This window comes from Scardinius erythrophthalmus (genome assembly GCF_964197995.2).
Source record: "Scardinius erythrophthalmus genome assembly, chromosome: 1".
Classification (NCBI taxonomy): domain Eukaryota; kingdom Metazoa; phylum Chordata; class Actinopteri; order Cypriniformes; family Leuciscidae; genus Scardinius; species Scardinius erythrophthalmus.
This window is the reverse complement of record NC_138221.1, coordinates 23,906,609-23,927,696: the sequence shown is the minus strand read 5'-3', so window position 1 is coordinate 23,927,696 and position 21,088 is coordinate 23,906,609. Positions and strand designations below refer to the sequence as shown.

General features: G+C 38.6%; 1 protein-coding gene across 1 annotated transcript; it reads left to right on the top strand.

Moving 5' to 3' along the window:
- Positions 1–5,096: 5,096 nt before the first annotated feature.
- On the top strand, positions 5,097–15,816 carry LOC308697363 (uncharacterized protein). Its single transcript, XM_081376542.1, has 5 exons — positions 5,097–5,176; positions 10,484–10,909; positions 11,300–11,341; positions 11,416–12,558; positions 13,743–15,816. Exons 2-5 carry the CDS (start codon positions 10,678–10,680, stop codon positions 15,701–15,703), a joined length of 3,378 nt encoding a protein of 1,125 aa, XP_081232668.1. The 5' UTR covers positions 5,097–5,176; positions 10,484–10,677; the 3' UTR covers positions 15,704–15,816.
- The last annotated feature ends 5,272 nt before the right edge of the window (positions 15,817–21,088 follow it).

Sequence of the window (21,088 nt, the reverse complement as noted above, 5' to 3'; positions counted from 1 at the left end):
GCTAGTTTGAGTTTGCTATTTGTTGCCGTCATTTACTAGGATCGTAGGCTTGATTCAGATAACACAAGTGTAAATTATCACTACTTACCACTTGCTGGACTATCCACCTTATTCTGCTCTAAACAATGGGCGCTGCCATAACGACGACTCCGGTTCCATACTTCCGGTTCGTAGCGCTTGACCTGTACTAGTAGCGAGAGAAGTTCAGTTTTAACGCTAACCACTCTAAACGTTTACTTTATTGAATGCATCTGATACGGAATCGGACATGGGCATTATCTCCTTATCTTATGCTCGAAACACTCAGTTTCTAAAAAGTTTGAAATCTTCTTTGAATTGTTAAAACAAATAACAACAGCACATGAGAAGCTTGAACATTCTCTCGCTGCTAGTACAGGTCAAGCGCTACGAACGGAAGTAGGCAACCGGAGTCGTCGTCATGGCAGCGCGCATTGTTTAGACTGAGCAGAATAAATAAAGTTAATAAAAGGCTGATTTGACGTTTACTTGACTGACAGGACAGCTGTTTCAGTAGTTGCCTAGCAACATAAAAAACGCAGCGCACTGCTCGTTCTGTGTGATTGTAAAAACTGTACACCTCGCGTTTTCGAACCTGAAAAACGCGTCAGGTGTGATCGGCCCCAAAGGTGGATAGTTGGAATTGCCCCCTTCTTCAGCATTAGACGCTGACTGAAGCCTGCTTGATATTGTCCAAGGTTAGCAAAACAGTCCGTGGTGAAATGAGCAGAGCAAACAAACAACTTAGAATTAATGATTCTTCACCTGCGCAGCGCAGTTCCGTGTAGCACCGTAGCTCTGAAAGGGCTTGGCTTATGCAAATTTTGGAGGCGTACATATTAATGATCCCATCGGTTTCGTCACAGTTGGTGTTGTGTGGAGATTTGCCCGTTTTTCAGGGGTGTTTTTCAAAAACGAGATTTAAACAAGAAGGAGAAAACAATGGTGTTTAAAACTCACTGTATGTAATGTCCATGTACTAAACTATTGTTATTTAACTATGGCAAGTTAAATTCAATTTCACATTCTAGGGCACCTTTAATAACTCGCCACCCTTGCCTCATTTAGTATAAGCGATTCTATGAATATGCAAATGAGCCCCGCCTCCGCATTCAATAAAGTGGTATTTACCATTATTTCACAAATGAAAGAAGACACATAAAGTACTTATTCGGTCGTGTCTATTTCTGTTTATATGTAGTCACAGGACACCATTTACAATTTACAACATAAACCATTTCTGTCAGGACAACTATCGTCAAATACGATTGTCAATTAGCATACAGTTTGGATTGACGGTATAGTTCTGTTCTGGGCAAGAGCTCCATGCACATCCATGCAGCCTAGCATGGATGAGAGTAAGGAGAGCAGCAATAACCCCTATTAACAGAACATCAATTTATTAACATAAATTAATTGCAGATATCGTTAATGTCAATATTTTAATGTAAAAAATAATTAGAGAATTTAGTCTGATTCAAAGGGGAATCAGAATGCCATACTGACTGGAAGAGAGGAAGAGCTGGGGATGGAGGAAGGTAATTCACTCCTGAGAAATGCGATAGCTGTTGATAATACTGAAGGAGCTTATATATGAATACAGAGATAGGCGTCAACAGTCAACATCACCTGATCTCATTTTCTCATGGCTTTTTTTGCCACAACACATGTGCTTTATAAATACTCAATTATAGCAGTCAGAGAAAAGTTTATATTAGAGAGTCAAGGGTCAAGAGCACAACTAAAGCAAACGCTAACCACCATCATGGTGACTTTAAAATACAAAATATGATTTCTTTAAACCGGAAATTAAATAAAGTTAATCTGGTAGTTTTAAGTGAAGCTGGTAATAAGTGTACGGCCATGCATTTCACCTTTTTGTTTGGCAAAATGACATCAGCAGAGGTCAAAATCTTGACATCAAATTGACATTGACACTTTGACGTCAATATGACTTTCATTTTTGACCTGTTTTGTGTTGATGTCATATTGATGTTAAATTGACGTCAAGGTGCCCGCTGGGAAATGAACATAAAGGTCCATGTTTAATAAAAATGTTCACAAAACTTAAGACACAGTGTAATTACCATGGGAAAATCTCAGAGTAAAACTGGGAGTTGTGAAAAATGATACACCGGTGTTTTGCCAGATGAGAAGTTTATCCATGTATCATCTTTTGACTCATTTTTATAACTGTATCATATCTCTTTTAATTTCATTTATAACTGTTTTAATTTTCCTTGCTTTTATTTTGTGATTATTTTAATTCCTTTCTGTAAAGCACTTTGAATTGCCATTGTGTTTGAAATGTGTTCTATAAATAAACTTGCCTTGCCTTAATGAAATGTTAAGTGAAATTAGAAAATATTTAAGAGATTGTTGATTTAGTTGTATACATATTCTCATATCCATATATTCTGTCCTAATGTCCCAAGTAATAATCTCAAGGTTTACTGCTTTACATGATTCTTTTGTCATTGGTGGTGTATACTTAAATAAACATTGTCACATGTGTACCTTACTTCTCACTGCTGATTCCTGATGGTGTAGAGGACAATTACACCGAGTCGCCCCCTTTCCGTTTCAAAGAATAATACAATGGCGAGCACTTTAAGCTTGGTTTATTCTTGCCGCATCTGCATGAGTGCAAATGTGCGAGTGGCAAAAATGATATCATTGCTGTGTGGGTGGTCGTGCGCATTGAGTGCACGAGACCCCATTTCGCATGGCGGTGTGCACGGCATTTATTTAATTTTCCGCGCAGCTCCGATTACAAGGATGCATTCAAGGCTAATCTGGCCGACCATGTACGTCTCACCACATCGGCACCCAGTTTGCACGTGTCTAAAATATATGCCTATACATTTAAATGAGCCTACAATAGCAGAAATTGAAACTTGTGTTGTTGTAATTTAAAGTTGATCAGTTATCCTGCAGGTACAGGGAAACACTGAGCAGTTGTACTGCTTAATTCAGCTTTAACAGTTATAAAAATGCAGATTTGTGAGCATAAGTGGAACTGAAGGTGTGAGAATAAACACAAATTACACGTGATTGTTATCATGGGGTGTATCCTGCCAATCGTGGAACAGCTGTGTCGTCATCATCAGAGGTGAAGAAACTGCGCCATCTGAGTCAACCGGTGGCACAACACATGTTGCTCTCCAAACGCTCTCACATTAGCATTTGAAGCATACGATCCCACCCTCCCTGCAAATCAACGTCCAAAGCCACACCTCCTCCAAAACACATGAACCTGTGTTGTGCCGAATTTTGAGCCCCTGCCAAATTTTTACCCCCCTCATTGAAGTCAGTAGCCTACCTGTTTGCCTAATCCTAACCCCAGCCCTAATCTTAACCCCTCCCCCACAACTAATCCTAAACCTACCAATGCTAGGGGGGTAATCATTTGGCGGGGGTCGAAATTTGGCACAGACCAGAAGTGAGATGACCAGAGACAACGTTATTGGATTACATGGGTCATTCACCGGTTAGAAAACTTTACAGTACAGTGAGGGGAGAAACAGAAGTGCTTACTTGCATACATACGTATGTGATTGTGGAATGACTCCGGTTCAGAAGTTGAGCTGTTGACATAAAGGAAAGACTGCACTGTATTTCAGCTTTATTCATTTGCGATTTCAGGACAAAGCGGCAACACAGTCGAATCTCACTGAATTATCTGCATAGGGCAAAGTCAGCCTACATAACTGTTGTCGGTTCAGAAGTAAAGTTAGGTTGTCTGCACAGCATACGTGAAAAGTGAGGATGACGTATGAAGTTTGCTTACGTGAATATCCTGCGAAGTGGTCTGCAAACACATGTTGACTGACTGGGAACACATGGTATCATTTCATTCGGAACGAACATTTTATGGTCCTATGCCTTCCACAGACATAGTGATTAACATAACATAGTGATTGCTATCAGGTTATGAGGAGACTATCAACCAGCATAACAAAAATGTTTCTGTAGAGAATCACCTATTGCACCTTTAAGTCGAACACACATTTTGTCTTCCTGGTCACATGGTCTGAGGTGCGGCCAAATATTTCATTAGTTCAGAGAGACTTTTGCGTGTGTTTTGGTATTGCCAAAAAAAAATCAAAATGCCTTTTTTTTTTTTTTTTTTAGGATGAGGTATATGAAAAATATGAAAAAGAATTTAGCTGTTTGTTTTCTAAGTGAAGTTTAGAGGGTTAGACTGGGGGATACATGCCACTCAATAGAGAATAACATACAAACCACTTTATTTAAAGTTATTACATTAACTCTTTATATTGCCTTTACGCTGATTAAATCAAACTAACCTGATTTCTGTAGATCTATGTCAGTTGTCTACATATGTCTTTAAATATACGGGGGACAGCATTTTGCACCGCTTCTGTAGAATGGCACAAATGTAACATTATATCTTCACTTTAAATGCCAAATACAAAGTGCATTACTTTAGTTGAATATAAGATGAATATAAGCATTGAGTTTAATATATCGACATGGTTTTCTTGGTTTTGAAGCTCATAGCTATTGTTCTGGTAATCTGGTGAATTTTAATTTGTTTGTGAATTTGTTCACTACATCAGTAATGCATGTGAGAAGCACGCTGAAAAAAAAGGTGTAGAAAACTCTGTAAACTAAACTGTGAAAATCCTGGGGCAACATATCACGAAAAAGTAAACAATGTCATGGCATGTAATGTCTCAGCTAGGTAACTGCTATTAAGTATAATCTTCTTTGAGAAGCAACAGAAAGTGTACCACATCCTGTCTGTCTGTAACGGAAATTACTTTGGTTTTGCTGCATTGCTGCAAATCTTGAGGAAAGTACTTCAGCTCACATATACAAACTTGTTTGATAAAACTTTGATAAATCTGCATGTTTTTTTTTTTTTTAGGTGACATTTTTCTTCTTTTTCAAGTTTTGTTTGATAAAATACCAAGCACACATTTAAAAAAAAAAAAAAAAAAGGAACAAAGAGATTTGTATATTAGCACAAAACTGTTTTTACGTGAACTGTGGTGTAGAAAAGCCACAAAGACAGTGAAATGGAAATTATGCGGATGTGCTTTAAAGCCTCCACAGGGGGACGCATGTGAGTTTTACGCACAGGTTTTATCAAATGTCATAGAAGTTTATGATAAAATGGAGCGTAATGAAGGTATGTTGATCTCTCTTTAAAACTCTCTTTAAAACGTCAAGGTCTGTTACTGTTTGTGTATGTTGGCATTAATTAGTGTATTTGTTGCTTTGTTTTGACTTTAAACGCATGTTTCCGGTACTGAGAGAAAGGAAAACATGAGTGTAAAAATAACAACCAATAAGTTACTTATTTAGTTGGGGTTCATTTTTTATTTTTTTTTTAAATATAATCATCTTACATATTAACATGAATTTTCAATTCCACATTGAATTTTGCACATTATACAATTCAAATTGAAATTTGCCTGCAAAATGCGTCCATAGTTTTAGTGTCTCTTAGTGTAAAAAACAATAATAGCAGCACATCTGACGCATCTTTTGAAAGCTGATTTGTGAGTTGTTTGCATAAAATAATGATAAAAAAAATATTTTGCACAGTGTGATGTATCCCCATCAATATTACCTTTTAAGACTAAAATGTACAAGAACATATCCAGTATGTTTGGCTTTTAAACTATGCGAGTAAGTAACAAAGCTTCCTCCATTACATGGGTGGATCTGTTTTTTATTCGTACACTACCGGTCTCTTCTGCTCACCAAGGCTGTATTTATTTGATCCAAAGCACAGCAAAAAGAGTAATATTGGGAAATATTTCTTTACTATTTAAAATAACAGTTTTCTACAGGAATATAAACTTTTTTTTTTTTTATTCCTATGATTTCAATGGATTACTCCATCATTCTAATGTGCTGATTTGCTGTTGTTGTCAAGTTATGTTTTTCATAAACTGAAAAACCCCATTATAAAAATCCAGAGGAAAATCTTGAGGGAATCACTGGCAAATTAGTCAGCATGATCTTTCTTTTCAATTTAATCTCTGTCTGCCATATTGCAGTTTGATATCAAACAAATGCTAGTTTTAGCCATCAACATGATTCATTTTAACTGACGTTCAGTGCAAGCTGTGTTTGAGCTTTATGTCAAACAAACATTGGGATCAGACATCAACCCAGTTAATTTGTTAATTGTTAATCGAAATTTGATGTCTGTCCGATGTAGGAGTCCATGTCTGTTGTACTGTATCTTACATTAGTACTTTAAACTTATATAAAAAAAATTGCAGCATACTCTACTCGTACTCACTTTTTTTTGTTCCTACTATCCCCCTGCAGCCATAGCAGATTAAGCCAACATAACATTTTAAGACAACATAACAACATGCTTGCTGGGAACATACAGTATGAGTAAAAAATTAAAATTTGTGACCGTTTTTTGTGCCTGCAGTCTGAATGTAGAATATCCTACACTGTAAAAATAAATATGTAGAGAAAAAAAATAAATGGTGAACCGCATGGCAGCACAGGGTGCCAAACGTTTGCTATTAATGGAAAAAACAGTCAAAGACTATCAACTGAAGTAACATGTTTAGACTGCAACAGACAAAAAGGCAAGCCAACCATAAACTACATCAAATTAACATTGAAATATTGGCAGCCCAGTTGTCTTATTGCAATTCCTTTAACAGTATGTTACTGTAGTAATACAGTGAATGTATTTCATTTTAGTCCACTAATAAAGAATATTGCTTAATATAAATTTAAGCTAGAAAACCATACACAAACCATACACATTTCATGGTGTTTTTTTTTATATACCATTCATGATGACACCTGCTGTCCACAATCAGAATCACACTGTCTGAAAAATAAATACATTTGAAAACGGTAAAATGCATGGAAGCACAGGGTGCCAAACGGGTGCCAAACAAGAACAACAACTGACCATTAAGCACGTCTGGGATGTGAATGGCATGAAGCGACCTTGGATGCTTCTGACTCCAAAGGATGAGATGGCCGGCGAGTTGCGACATGCGACGGGAGCACAGACCACCTTGTTGGCTGATGTACGCAACGGTCGCAGTGCTGTCTGTATGGACCAGTACGTATAGCGGCACCTTGAATCGGCTCAGCCCAAGACATACTGCTAGCAACTCGAGGCAGTTGATGTGACAATGCAGTTGGGGACCTGTCCACATGCCCGAGACTGTATGCCCATTGTACGTGGCCCCCCAACCGGTGGCAGAGGCATCCGTGAAGACCATAGCATGCCTGGACACTTGTTCTAGGGGAACTCCTGCCCATAGAAATAAAGGGTCCAGTCACGGGCTGAAAGATTGGTGACAGTGCGTGGTGATGTAAACCTGGTACGGGCCGCTTTGCCACACCCATCTTGGAACTCTGCAGTGAAAGAAGCAACTCTGCTGAAGCAGTCTCATATGAAGCAACTGGAGTGGCGTTACTGCGCCATATGCCCCAGGAGCCCCTGAAAAAGGCTGCTGCCCTGCCTCTGAACAAATTCAAGCAGTTCAACACTGACTAGACGTGCTCCTCTTTGAGGCGCGCTGTCTGTTGACCGCGCTCAGCTTCATAGCGAGATAAGAGATCCTCTGCACGGGGGAGAGTTTGCTCTTGTCCCAGTTGACCTGAAGCTCCAACAGGCTGAGGTGACTGAGCACCATGTCCCTGTGTTCGCATAACTGCTCTCGCGACTGGGCCACTATGAGCCACTCGTTGAGATACTTGAGAATGCGAACCCTGTGTTCTCTCAGTGGAACAATGGCTGCCGCCGCGACCTTCATAAAGACGCAAGGCGAAAGTCACAGGCCGCCCCGAGAAACTTGTCATCCAGCCTTGAGGGTTCGGGACATGATGGAGGATTCCACTCAAGCCCGACGCTCGCGGCGGCCCAGGAAAACATAGCAGTCAGCTCCGGGTCTGATTTGGGCAATGCTACGGTAACACAGCTGAATTATCATCCCCAGAGAACTCGTGCTCACCCTCTGATGCAGCGATCGACATTTGATCATCCGGCAGATCCCCGAAAGAAACGACTGGCTCCGCCAGGAGGAGCCAGCAAGCTCTCTCGGAAGCTCCATGGTTTTTGGTGTGATAAAGGAGTGTTGGGCCTGTGGAGGTGGTCTCGTCAAGGAAGCCAACACTCTAACCCTCAGATCCCCAGTGCTATTAGCCGAAGTAGCCCTCTTCTGATTCCCACCAGAAGAGGAGTTAGATCGGGAGCTGGAACGCTCGTGCCTGCTCTTTTAGGGAAACCGTTCACTCTAGTGCTGAAGCGCCCAGGGGATGGCCACGGCCAACAGCAGGAAATAGTGCAGCCCATTGTGGCACTCAAAAACCAAAACTAAAGTCTCACTGTTGCTGAGTGACAGCAAACTCAGGATGGCTCAATGCCCAGAGCTGTAAATTTTTTTTTTTTCAGTCGTGATCACCGCTGAAAAGCACTGTCACACCAACTCCATGAGAGACTTCTTCCCAGAAACAACGAAAGGCTCGTCGAACACTCTGTGAACCAGTAGAGCTTAACATACACAGTGCTTGGCTCTGAAGCGAAAGGCAAATATGCGATGCACCTACTGCTTGTTATATACCTGTGCTGCGAGGCAATGTTAATGTGCATTAGCTTGTTTAGTTTACACTCAAAGTGGATTGTTCTCTCAAGCGAGATCCCATTTTTGTCGGCCCACCTCCGTGTACGTCAAGAGTGACCGACTGAAAGGGAACGCCACATATTTGGTTGTTGTGCAATAATTTTTCAATCTTTTTGTTTAAAGTGCCCCTATAATGCCATTTTAAAGTCTCAAGATTTTGTTTTGGAGGTCTCCTACAACAGGTTTTACATGCATCAAAGGTAAAAAAAAATGGTTTAATTTTCTCATAATAAACATTGCACATCATCACATTTTTCAATGATTCTCAAACGACTCCATGGATGAATCAATCTCTCTAAATCCCTCCTTTTCGTCAGCTACTGTTACGGCCCTTGCCATTACACAAAAGAGGGTCAACACAGAAGGCTCAGTCCAATAGGTTTTTTATTAACAAACAATAATCATAACATAACGTTTTGGAGAAAAGTAATAAGGGAAACCGAAAACGACCGCCGCACCAATCCCGCCTCCCAGATGTAACAACGGGGCTCTTTATATCCATGCTCCTCTTACACGGTTCGCAGGTGTTGAGAATCTGCTCATAATAAGACATGTAATACACATTTACAACCACTAGAGGGCAGACAAAACATTAATAATCTTTAAAGGGGGGGGGGGGGGGGGGGTGAAATGCTATTTCATGCATACTGAGTTTTTTACACAGTTAAAGAGTTGGATTCCCATGCTAAACATGGACAAAGTTTCAAAAATTAAATTGTCAGTTTGAAGGAGTATTTCTGTGCCAAAAATTGTCCTGCCGGTTTGTCACAAGTTTCGGAAAGTTTTTTTCGAGTATGGGTCTGTGTGACGTCAGTTGGGGCGGAATTTCCTTATACGGGTCCTAAAGGCATTTCTCCATGAATAGCGCGGGCGCACTCGTAGACCAGAGCGAGAGAGCGAAAGCAGTACCTCATCAAAGCGCTGTGCTCGGCTTAAGGGAAGTCAATGTCACCAAAAAAGTGGGTTTTTGGTTGCCAGGGCAAGACAACCCTGCACAGATTCCCAAAGAACCCAGCTTTAAGGGAACAGTGGATGGAGTTTGTTTTTTCAGAGCATAAACAGAGGTTGTGCAAGACTGTTTGTTCCCTGCATTTCGACGATGATTGTTTTATAAACAAAGCCCAGATCGACGGATTTGCAGATCGTCTAATGCTTAAGGATCGAGCAGTCACAATGATAAAGGCTCGCGGTCGTGCGTTGGAACCGCAGGCGGTGAGTAAAACTGCTTCAAATGTCTCTGTGTGTTTTTAGCTCTGCGCATTAGCACAGCTTTAGCTTCGCCTGCACGGCCCGCCTCCACGGCCCGCCTCCAGCCGCTCGTTTTTTTCCGGAAAGACTCGGTACAGCCTATCTTTCTTTTATAAATATAATAAAACTAAAGACTTTTTGGAGATATGAAGGATGCAGTACTACTCTATAGGTACTCAAGATTAACAGGAGATTGAGTGAAAATGAGCATTTCACCCCCCCCCCCCCAACCTTTAATCACTGCGAATAAGAACAATATTGTTTGTTTGATGCTAATTATATAATAAAAAGAAAGACTGATTAAACGAAATATAGCCTGTGCTTGCAAAGATAACATATCATATCATATCATATCATATCATATCATTTCATATCATATCATATCATATCATATCATATCATATCATATCATATCATATCATATCATATCATATCATATCATATCATACATGTATCATATCATACCATGTATGTCTTTTATTATAGAAATACTTTATACACAGCAAATGCTGTTAAAAATTGTGTGTGTGTGTGTGTGTGTGTGTGTGTGTGTGTGTGTGTGTGTGTTTTAGAGAGTGTTGAAGAATGTGTCAGAAGACAGTGAAACTACCTTTTGGGACAAGCAGCGTTTGACAGTGAAGCTCCTCCAGATGTTGTAGAGAGAGTCGGAGTCAACCGTCCTCAGCTGCTCCAGACAAACATCTCAGAGTGTGTTAATACTAGAACACACTAGTTTTAATACTATAAAAACTTCACTTTGGAAAAGATGAGCAGGGTGAAACAAATGCTGAAAGTATTTGGTGAAGAGGCTATTAACCGCACAACTAATGAAAGCACACATGATGCTAAAGAGGCAACTGAACCCGGCTCATCACTGGACGAAGACAACAGCAGACCTGTGCATTCTTTCAAAGAGGTTAAAGCATATGATGACAGCCATAAAGAGAAACATGAAGAAAAAAGGAGTATATCCAGTTTCCTGGGTATCCCAGCACCTTGTATGTATTCAAGATTGTGCTGCATTTTAGATACTTAAATAAACTTGCATTATATGTACAAATGAATGTAATTGCATTTAATGACAACATACAAAATCAAATGCTATATATAGCACAGAGAGGGACATGTTGACACATATACAGACACTTGATCTGATGAATATGGATTTATATCTGATGAATACATATTACTCTTATTAATTTACCAGGCACTTTCATTCATGACCAAAATATTTCATTATTAACAATTTACATCATTGTGACATCACACTATGGTGTCACAATATAGTTAAAAGTGTTAATTATTAATTTAGCAGATGTTTCTTTGCAAAGCAACTTACAATTAATAGCATAACTAAAATATATGTGTGTGTTTTATTTTGATTGCAGGGAGCAAAAGAGAGAGAAGTCCAGATGCCAGTCGCCCTAACAGTAAGTCTATGTGTAAGTCTCAGTGTATTCTACTTAATATAAAAGTCCATTATTTATTTTTGTACGTTTTCCAGTGTCAAAGCTGAATCTGGTTGTGTGCGGGATCAACGAGAAATTAAAATCCTCCATATCAGAGCTGATCCTGCAGAAAACAGATATAAGATCAAAGTGTGTGAGGAGAGACGTGAAACGTCATGGTCGTCTGATCAGTCTGGTGAAGATTCCACAACTCAGTCGGCTCTCAGAGCAGGAAGTGATGCGTCAAACTCTCCGCTGTGTGTCTCTTTGTGATCCTGGAGTTCATGTTTTCCTCATCATCATTCCTGATGCTCCATTCAATAATGAAGACAAAGCAGAAATGGAAAAGATCCAGAAGATATTTGACTCCAGAGAGCATTTAATGCTGATCTTCACCTCCGACCTTTCTGTTGGAGACTTAGTGACAGATTTAGTCAAATCAGAAACTCTGAGATCAATCAGACTATATGGTGATCAGTACAGAGTGATGGGGTTAAAGGAACCTGAAAACTCAAGACAGATACCAGAACTACTGGATTATATAGAGAACTTGAAGACTAAACCATATTCACTTCAGATGTATGTGAAAGCTCAAGAGAACAGAGCCAGGTGTGAAACAGAAGATAAATATAAAGAAGAACTGAAGAGACTGGAGAATGAAAATAAAGACTTAACACAAGAGGACAGAGCCAGGTATGAAACAGAAGATAAATATAAAGAAGAACTGAAGAGACTGGAGAATGAAAATAAAGACTTAAAACAAGAGGACAGAGCCAGGCGTGAAACAGAAGAGAAATATAAAGAAGAACTGAAGAGACTGGAGAATGAAAATAATGACTTAAAACAAGAGGACAGAGCCAGGTATGAAACAGAAGAGAAATATAAAGAAGAACTGAAGAGACTGGAGAATGAAAATAAAGACTTAAAACAAGAGGACAGAGCCAGGTATGAAACAGAAGAGAAATATAAAGAAGAACTGAAGAGACTGGAGAATGAAAATAAAGACTTAAAACAAGAGGACAGAGCCAGGCGTGAAACAGAAGAGAAATATAAAGAAGAACTGAAGAGACTGGAGAATGAAAATAAAGACTTAAAACAAGAGGACAGAGCCAGGTATGAAACAGAAGAGAAATATAAAGAAGAACTGAAGAGACTGGAGAATGAAAATAAAGAGTTAAAACAGAAGATACCATCACAGGGTGAGTGTATTTTACTCTCAAAATCTCTGATAGGACCCATTATGATTTTCTCTGCAAAACCCCCAGTGTTAGTCCCCCTGAGGTGAAAATCAGGGTTTTAATATTGTTTATATGTCTATGTGGTGTTTTTAATATACTTTGAGACAAACCATGTGCAGAAAAAGTCAAGGACCATTTCTGAGTATTTTGTCCTTAAAACGGCAGTGAACCAAAGACTCAGGGCCCTATTTTAACAATCTGAAACGTAGTATCAAAGTACCAAACGCGAAACGCAAGTAACTTTGTGGGCGGATCTCGCAAATCTAAAATGGGTTGGTCTGAAGTAGCTACATTACTCATAGGTGTGGTTTGGGCATAACGTGAAAAAAAAAACATCAGAGCGACATCTCACATTCCCTTTAAGAGCAGGCGTGCTTGTTCCATAGCGGATTGCTATTATAACAGTGGATTTACCAGGCGCACGCCAGGAGCGGTTCTATTATACCAGCGAATTCTGTCTGTGAACTGAATTTCCAGAAAAAAGTGGTTATGCAGCAAGACAACAACCCCAAGCACACAAGTCGTTCTAAAAAAAATTGTTAAAGAAGAACAAAGTTAATGTTCTGGAATGGCTGAGTCAAAGTCCAGACCTTAATCCAACTGGAATGTTGTGTAAGGAAGGACCTGAAGCAAGCAGTTAATTTGAGGAAACCCACCAACATCTCAGAGTTGAAGCTGTTCTGTACCGAGGAATTGGCTAAAATTCCTCAAAGTCGTGCAGGACTGATCAGCAGTAAATCAAAACATTTAGTTGCCATTATTTCTGTTCAAGGGGGTCTCAACAGATACTGAAAGCAAGAGTTCATTTGCCACACAGATATATAAAACTTTTTTTTTTCTTTGTTTACTTTTAGGACTTCTGTAAACATTAGATGATGTTTTGGATCATATTTATGCAGAAATATAGAAAATTCTAAAAGGTTCACAAACGTAAAAATTATATGCTGTGTGTCCTGTCATGATTGTGCCACTTTTGTTACTGTTTTATTACTCTTTCTTCCTTTCCTATAATATAAATTAACAAAGAAGAGCATCATTCTACTTTGAAAACGTATTTAAATTCAGCGGTGATGTCATATATATATATATATATATATATATATATATATATATATATATATAATTTTGTGTTTCATGTTCTTAAGATCAATCAGATGATCCAGAGGGTCTGAGGATTGTGCTGATCGGGAGAACAGGAAGTGGAAAGAGTGCAACAGGAAACACTATTCTGGGAAGAAATGAGTTTCAGAGCCAATCAAGCTCAGATTCAGTGACAACTGTTTGTCAGAAAGGAGTTGGTGAAGTTGATGGTCGATCAGTAGCTGTTGTTGATAGTCCAGGACTCTTTGACACAACACTGTCAAATGAAAAACTGGTGGCAGAAATAATGAAATGTGTTTCAATGTCTTCACCTGGACCTCATGTGTTTGTCATTGTGTTGAGTTTGGGAAGATTCACCAAGGAGGAATCAGACACTGTAGATCTGATAAAGAATATCTTTGGCCCAAAATCTGCTCAGTTCAGCATCGTTCTGTTCACTAGAGGAGACGAACTAGACAATGTGTCCATGGAAAATTATGTGAAGGGAAGTAGCTCTGCTGAACTGAAGAAACTGATCAGAGACTGTGGAAACAGATTCCTGGCTTTCAATAACAGAGAGAAACAAGACAAAACTCAAGTGATTCAACTGTTAAACATGATAGAAGAAGTGAAAAATAGTAATCAGGGTCGATACTTCACTAACAGCATGTTTGAGGAGGCAGAGATGTCCATTAAAAAGAGAATGGAGGAAATAATGAAAGAGAGAGAAAGAGAAATTCAGAGTCAGAGAGAAGAATTACAAACCGAATATGAGATAGAAATGAAAAACATGATGAAGAGACTCGAGGAAGAAAAACAAAGAGCAGACGAAACGAAAATGAAAATGGAGAATCAGTTGAAAGAAAAAGAGGGAAAACTCAGAAAAGAGTTTGAAGAAAAAGAGAAAACAGAACAAAAGATCAGAGAGATTGAAAACCAGAAACAATCAGAAGAGGAAAAACAGCGAAGAACTGAATATCATCAAAAAATAGAAGAGATGAAGAGAGAGATTGAAAATCAGAGATTACAGTATGAAAAACAGCAAAAAGAAAAACAAGAAGAAGATAAAAAGAGAGAAGAGAAATACAGACAAGATCAAGAGAAGATGAGAAATGAACAAGAGCGCATTATTGCAGAATTACAGATTAAACAAGAAGAAGAAACAAAAAATAGAGAATCTGAGGAGAAAATGAGGAATAAAGAAGAAGAAGAGGAGAGACAGAGATGGGAGAGAGAGATAAAAGAGTCTGAAAATGACAAAAAAGAGATTCAAGAGGAAATTAAACGACAGCAGAGAGAATGGGAGGAAAACAAGAAACGACAGATGAGAGAACGAGAGGAAGAAGAAAGAAAGAGAAAAGAGAGACATGAGGAGCAACTGAGAGAAAAACGAGAAGAACTGGAGAAAATGATAAAACAAATTAAAATAGAGACAGAAATAGAAAGACAGAAGATAGAAGAGGAGAGACAGAAACAGAGAAGAGAAAGAGAAGACAAAGAGAGAGAATATGAGGAAAAAACACATGAAATGAAAATACATAATGAACAACTAGAACGAGAGAGAAAAGAGGAGTGGGAGAGAAGAAAACAAGCAGATGATGAGAGACGAGAAGAAGAGAGAAAGAGATGGGAGAAAATGATTGAAGATCTGAAACGAGAACAAGAAGAAGAGAAAAAGAGAAGAGAAACAGAGGAGAAGAACAGACAAGAAAGAGAAGAGAGAGAGCGAGATGAAATAAAACAGCAACATGAAGAGGAAATAAAAGACATTAAGAAGAAACATGAAGATGAAGCCAGAAAACAAGCAGAAGAACTGAATGATTTCAGAGAGAGAAAAGAGCAACTCAAAGAGATGCTGGACGATCGTCAGAAACAACAGGAAATAATGGAAAAACTCTATCAACACCTGAAAGAAGAGAAAGTCAAAGAAATAAGAGAACAAAAAAACAAGAAAGAAAAAGAAAGACAAGAGCTACTACAAGAAATTGAAAAACTGAAAAATAAAAAAAGTTGTGTTGTTATGTGATACTTTGTAAAAGCACAAATATGATATGTCATACAAATTAATGGCAATTTTAAACAACATATTAGGCTATATATATATATAGGCTATATATATATATATATTTTTTTTTTTATTTATTTTTTTTTAACTTTTTTTATGTTATATGATTGAAATGGCTTGCATTTTGGGGAGGGAAGGACCCAGCTAAGAGGGAACGTTCTCATAAATTTGGCTAAGATTCTGATTCTCTCAAAGTTATGAACAAATGTTCTTTCAGTAACATTAAAGGAGTCATAACCTAGTATTACATTGGATACCGACTGCTGTATTATAGTCTTTCAGGCCCTTCTAAAAAAGAAAAGTGGAAAAAAAATAAACACAGGGCTCCTCAGACCCTTATGTCTGAAGGCATTATTGTCTCGCGAGATCTGATGCGATATTTTGGCTGTCGTGGACGGTCATTTTAATAATGCAAATGTGGGACGCGTTGATTGGTGGCAGGAAGGAGGGGGGTTGACACCGCAGGTAACGCTTTAGCATATCATTCCAAAATGACATCATGGCGCCAAGTTATGAATGAACCCAACCTGGCCGCGACCGGCTTCCCGGCCAGTGTATAAGTATGAGGCGCCGTTTAGGGCTTAAATCAAACTTCATTCACGCACACATATATGAGACACGCTTGCATACTTACTAAGTAGTCACACATACATGTATATGAACTCTCCACGCACATACTCATATGAGACGCGAGCACACACACACAAACTCGCGCACATACTCAAATGTATCTATGCTCATATAAGACGCGAGCACACACACACACAAACTAGACGGCGCCTCATATAAGCGTTGGCAATCAATATACAATAGCCGAATTCATGATGATCTCAGTCATTTGTTGTTTGCAAAGTAATGTTAGCAGCCATTCCCCATGTTTACCTCGAAGCTAATACTCCCGATAGCATACAATAGCCGCATTAGCAGTTAGCTGCTCAGTCTTACCGTTTCAATTTCAGGCAAGTCTCTGATGGTTGGAATTGCACCTTTTTCCAAACAGAGCTTCGAGGCCAACTTCGCCTGATATTGCCCCAAATTTGTGTATGATTCCTGTGTGAAATGTTTAGCGCAGACTCCTAACGATAAGCCAGTTGAAAGGGTTGTTGAGACAGCGTCATTAAAAATGAATTTCTTCCACTGGTCCCTGATAGTTTGGTCCGTTTTTGGTAGAGAAAACACATTTACATGTTGTTTGTGGCAGTCAACCACAGAGCAACTCAGGTGTGCACTCGGTTTCTCCATCTTTCTCGACTGAACTGAATATGAGGGGGGAGAGGGGCGGGCTTCCCGCGGCATAGGTTTGCGGTGTCCATATATGGTATATCCTGCCCCGTCATGACATCAAGACGGGGCTGAAATCAAAATCTCATATTTGAGTGTGCGTGCACGCTCGCTGGTTTATTTACCCTGAGGTAAACAAACGCTTCACTTTTAAATATCGGCTTCCCGGCCAGTGTATAATCGTTAGGCAATCATAACATACATTGATTCTCGTGGAAAAGTGAAAATTGCAGGTTATGCAACTCCTTTAATACAATTTTTGTTCAATGTTATCAGGCCTATAATAATGTTCTCAAAAGTTTAGCAGAAAAACATTATTTGTAAATTTTGTGGAAGTTTCAAGTTGTAGAAGTTTTTATGTCCTCAATGTTGGGAGTAAACGTTCTTAAAACAACAACTTGGAACATCCTTAAAACATTTAGAATGACAAATATCTTTAAGTGAATAGGTTTGTGTGTGCTGTTATATATAGGGGTGGTATAATGCCCCTTTTTACAAGATGTAAAATAAGTCTCTGATGTCCCCTGAGTGATTTTGTGAAGTTTTAGGTGCCTGTCCCTTTAAATGCAAATGAGCTGCTGCTGCCGGCACAGAGGGCGGAGCTACAACAGCCTGTGTGTTAGCAGCTCCGATTACTTCACGCAGACACACACTGAAAATGTCAGAAACTGTTCTGCCTTTTATGTTCAAGTCGGAGTCGGACAAAGATGGAGAGACTCAAGAAGCATGAGAACATGTAGAATGCAACAGGACGTTTCTGAATGGTTAGTTGATGAATTTATGTGATGTGGAGTTAACTATCTTCAAGTCTTTGATTAGCATATTCTGTCATGATAATCTATATTCTGTCATGATAATCATGTGGGAACTGTTGTAAGATATGAGCCAGAGAATATATGCGATCATGAAGATAGAACAGGTATAGTTTAGTTTAATTACGGTTATAAACTATGTTGTCATCTTGCTTTTATGGCATGCTATTGCATTTGTGTTATGTACTGTATTGAAATAAATGTAAAAAGATGAATGCGACTCATTAATCTCATTTATGGTAGAGAAAGCTGCTTATTTGAACAAAAGTAACCGTGAATAATTTAATATAAACACAGCTTTTGTGTCTTTATCAACTTTTCCATATAGCTACTACTGGCCCTGATAAACATCACATATACTTACCGCTTGCTCCATTTCTGTAAATCTGAATGAATGACTCTACCCGTTGCTCTAGTCTTCATCAACAGCCCTGCTGGTGAGATCGACTAACAGCAGATGGAGATTATGAATCGATAATCTATTGATATTCCTGCAGTTCTCGGATGTGAAATGTTGTATTTTCTACTGAATTTGAACCACTGAATGTATGGAAGCTTAATAAAATGGACTGAAATTTGCCTGTTAAATATTATAGAATGTATTTTTAAATATAATTAATATTTTGGAAGTGAAATCTGAAAGGTGAGTATGGATCATTTTTAATAATTAAAATGTACCTGAAATGTTTTGAATTAAATTATTCGCAGCTTAAATATAAAACCATGTTGAATTTCAGCCCATAAAAATGCAAGCCCTAAAAATACCATGCATAAAAATGCAAGCACAAGTTAATGCAATGTCCAATTCAACAAGCTTTTTTTTTTTTTCAAACACATTTGGCATTATTTTACTTCCATACCCAGTGTTCCTCATTCCCCAAACAGTCCCCTTAATTAGCTATCAGGACTAGATCCGAAAGCACAACACACATTACACAAAGTTCATTCATTATATTAGAGCTTCGCAAAAGGTGAGCAAAAAAGGTGAGTATCCTGGAAAATACTGTCAGTCAAGAATAACATTTTACATTTAATGCATTTGGCAGATGCTTTTATCCAAAGCAACTTACATTGCATTTCAAGATACACATTTACATTCTTATCAGTTCATGCTTTCCCTGGGAATTGAACCCATGACCTTGGCATTGTATGTGCCAACGCTCTACTGTTTGAGCTAGAGGAATAAAGCATTAAAGGCTGTCAAATATTGCTGTATTGCTTTGTCATGTTCAGTTGCTTAAATCTTACCTTGCATTCTTTGAGCGTTAAAAAGTGCCATGCTGAAATTCCTACTCAACTTCTGTGAACAATCAACACCCCTTATTTTATATGTTTGGCTTTCTGAAACATTTTTACATTGACGAGCACTAACAACAACCATTCGTCTCTGCCGACAAATTTAAGTAACTTAATTAATTTGAATAGACTGGGCCACATTGTCCAGCTGTCCACCAGGAAAAACTGCTCCAGGTACCCAGTCCGCATGAAAACAGGTGGTGCAGACTCATTTCTGTCCCACTGGCTCTCAGTGAGAGCATTTTCATTGCATTTTCATTTTTCACAACAGATTTACATGTGTAACGGACGTAGGCCAGTAAGATCTGTGCGTGTAAACCTCACTCCCCTGGCCTCAAGTGGTGCGCTAGCGACCAATGGTAATATCTGCGGTAATGGCTCCCCGCCCATGTCTAAGACCCTGGTTTGAATCCCGCTCGGAGCGGGTCGTGTAATACTGGTTTCAGTTGGTGCCGTGACCCAGACGGGTTTACACACACAGCTCTTACTGGTCTACGTCAAACCCCCCAAATTTATATATGTGTCCATGCAATATGAAAATGCCATGTAATGGTGTACAGACATCAAGCTGCAAACATCAAGCTGTAGAAAAGAGATTAATTTTATTTTTCAGGGAGATAATTTCAATCAAATACTATCCAATTAATCCAAAGATAGGATAAACGTTTCAGGTAAGTAACTAAAAAAAAAAACATTAATATTGTTAGTTGACACTCATCTTTAGGCTTTGAAAATCACAGAATGGCACAGCTGGTTTTATTCTTCTGTTTTTCAACTTCTTTTAGTAGCTCTTTTATTTCTTCTCCTTTCTGGTCCTGCAGATGTTGATAGAGTTTTTCCAGTAGTTCATGTTGTTTCTGACGTTCATCCAGCATCAGTTTGAGCTCCTGAACGTGCTGCTCATTTCTCTCCCTGAAATCATTCAGTTCTTCTGCTTTTTTTCTGGCTTCATCTTCATGTTTCTTCTTTATGGCTTTTATTTTCTCTTCATATTTCTTTTTCATTTCATTTCTCTCTTTCTCTTCTTTTTCTTTTCTCTCCTTATCCTCTTTTTCTCTTCTCTTTTTCTCTTCATCTTGCTCTTGTTTAAGATCTTCAACCATTTTCTTCCATCTCTTTCTCTCTTCTTCTCGTCTTTCATCATCCTCTCGTTTTATTCTCTCCCACTCCTCTTTTCTCTCTCGCTCCAGCCTTTCATAATGTCTTTCCATTTCAGTTTTCTTTTCTTCATATTCTCTCTCTTTGTCTTCTCTTTCTCTTCTCTGTTTCTGTCTCTCGTCCTCTATCTTCTGTCTTTCTTCTTCTCTCTCTCTTTCAAATCTCTTTCTCATTTTCTCCAGTTCTTCTTGTTTTTCTCTCAGTTGTTCGTCATGTTTCTCCTTTCTCTTTCTTTCATTTATCTCTCGTTCTCTCATCTGTCGTTTCTTTTCATCCTCCCATTCTCTCTGCTGTCGTTTAATTTCCTCTTGAATCTCTTTTCTGTCATTTTCAGCCTCTTTTAATTTTCTTTTCCATCTCTGTCTCTCTTCCTCTTCTTGTTCAATCCTCATTTGCTCCTCAGATTGTCTCTTCTTAATTTCCTCTTTTTGTTTCTTTCGTAACTCCATTATAATACATTCTTGTTCATTTTTCATCTTTTCTTGATCTTGTCTGTATTTCTCTTCTCTCTTTCTATCTTCTTCTTCTCCTCTTACTTTTTTCTGTTTTTCATACTGTGATCTCTGATATTTAATCTCTCTCTTCATTTTTTCTATTTTTCGATGATATTCAGTTTTTTGCTGTTCTTCCTCTTCTGATCGTTTCTGGTTTTCAGTCTCTCGTTTCTTCTGTTCCGTTTTCTCTTTTACTTCAAACTCTTTTCTGAGTTTTTCCTCTTTTTTTCTGAATTGATTCTCCATTTTCATTCTCTCTTCATCTGCTCTTTGTTTCTCTTCCTCAAGTCTCTTCATCATATTTT

Bases quoted from the DNA above. Each gene is read 5' to 3' on its own strand.
- LOC308697363 (XM_081376542.1), top strand. From the start codon at position 10,678: ATGAGCAGGGTGAAACAAATGCTGAAAGTATTTGGTGAAGAGGCTATT. The intron at 11,342-11,415 runs GTAAGTCTATGT...TACGTTTTCCAG, and splicing joins AGATGCCAGTCGCCCTAACA to TGTCAAAGCTGAATCTGGTT. The intron at 12,559-13,742 runs GTGAGTGTATTT...CATGTTCTTAAG, and splicing joins ACAGAAGATACCATCACAGG to ATCAATCAGATGATCCAGAG.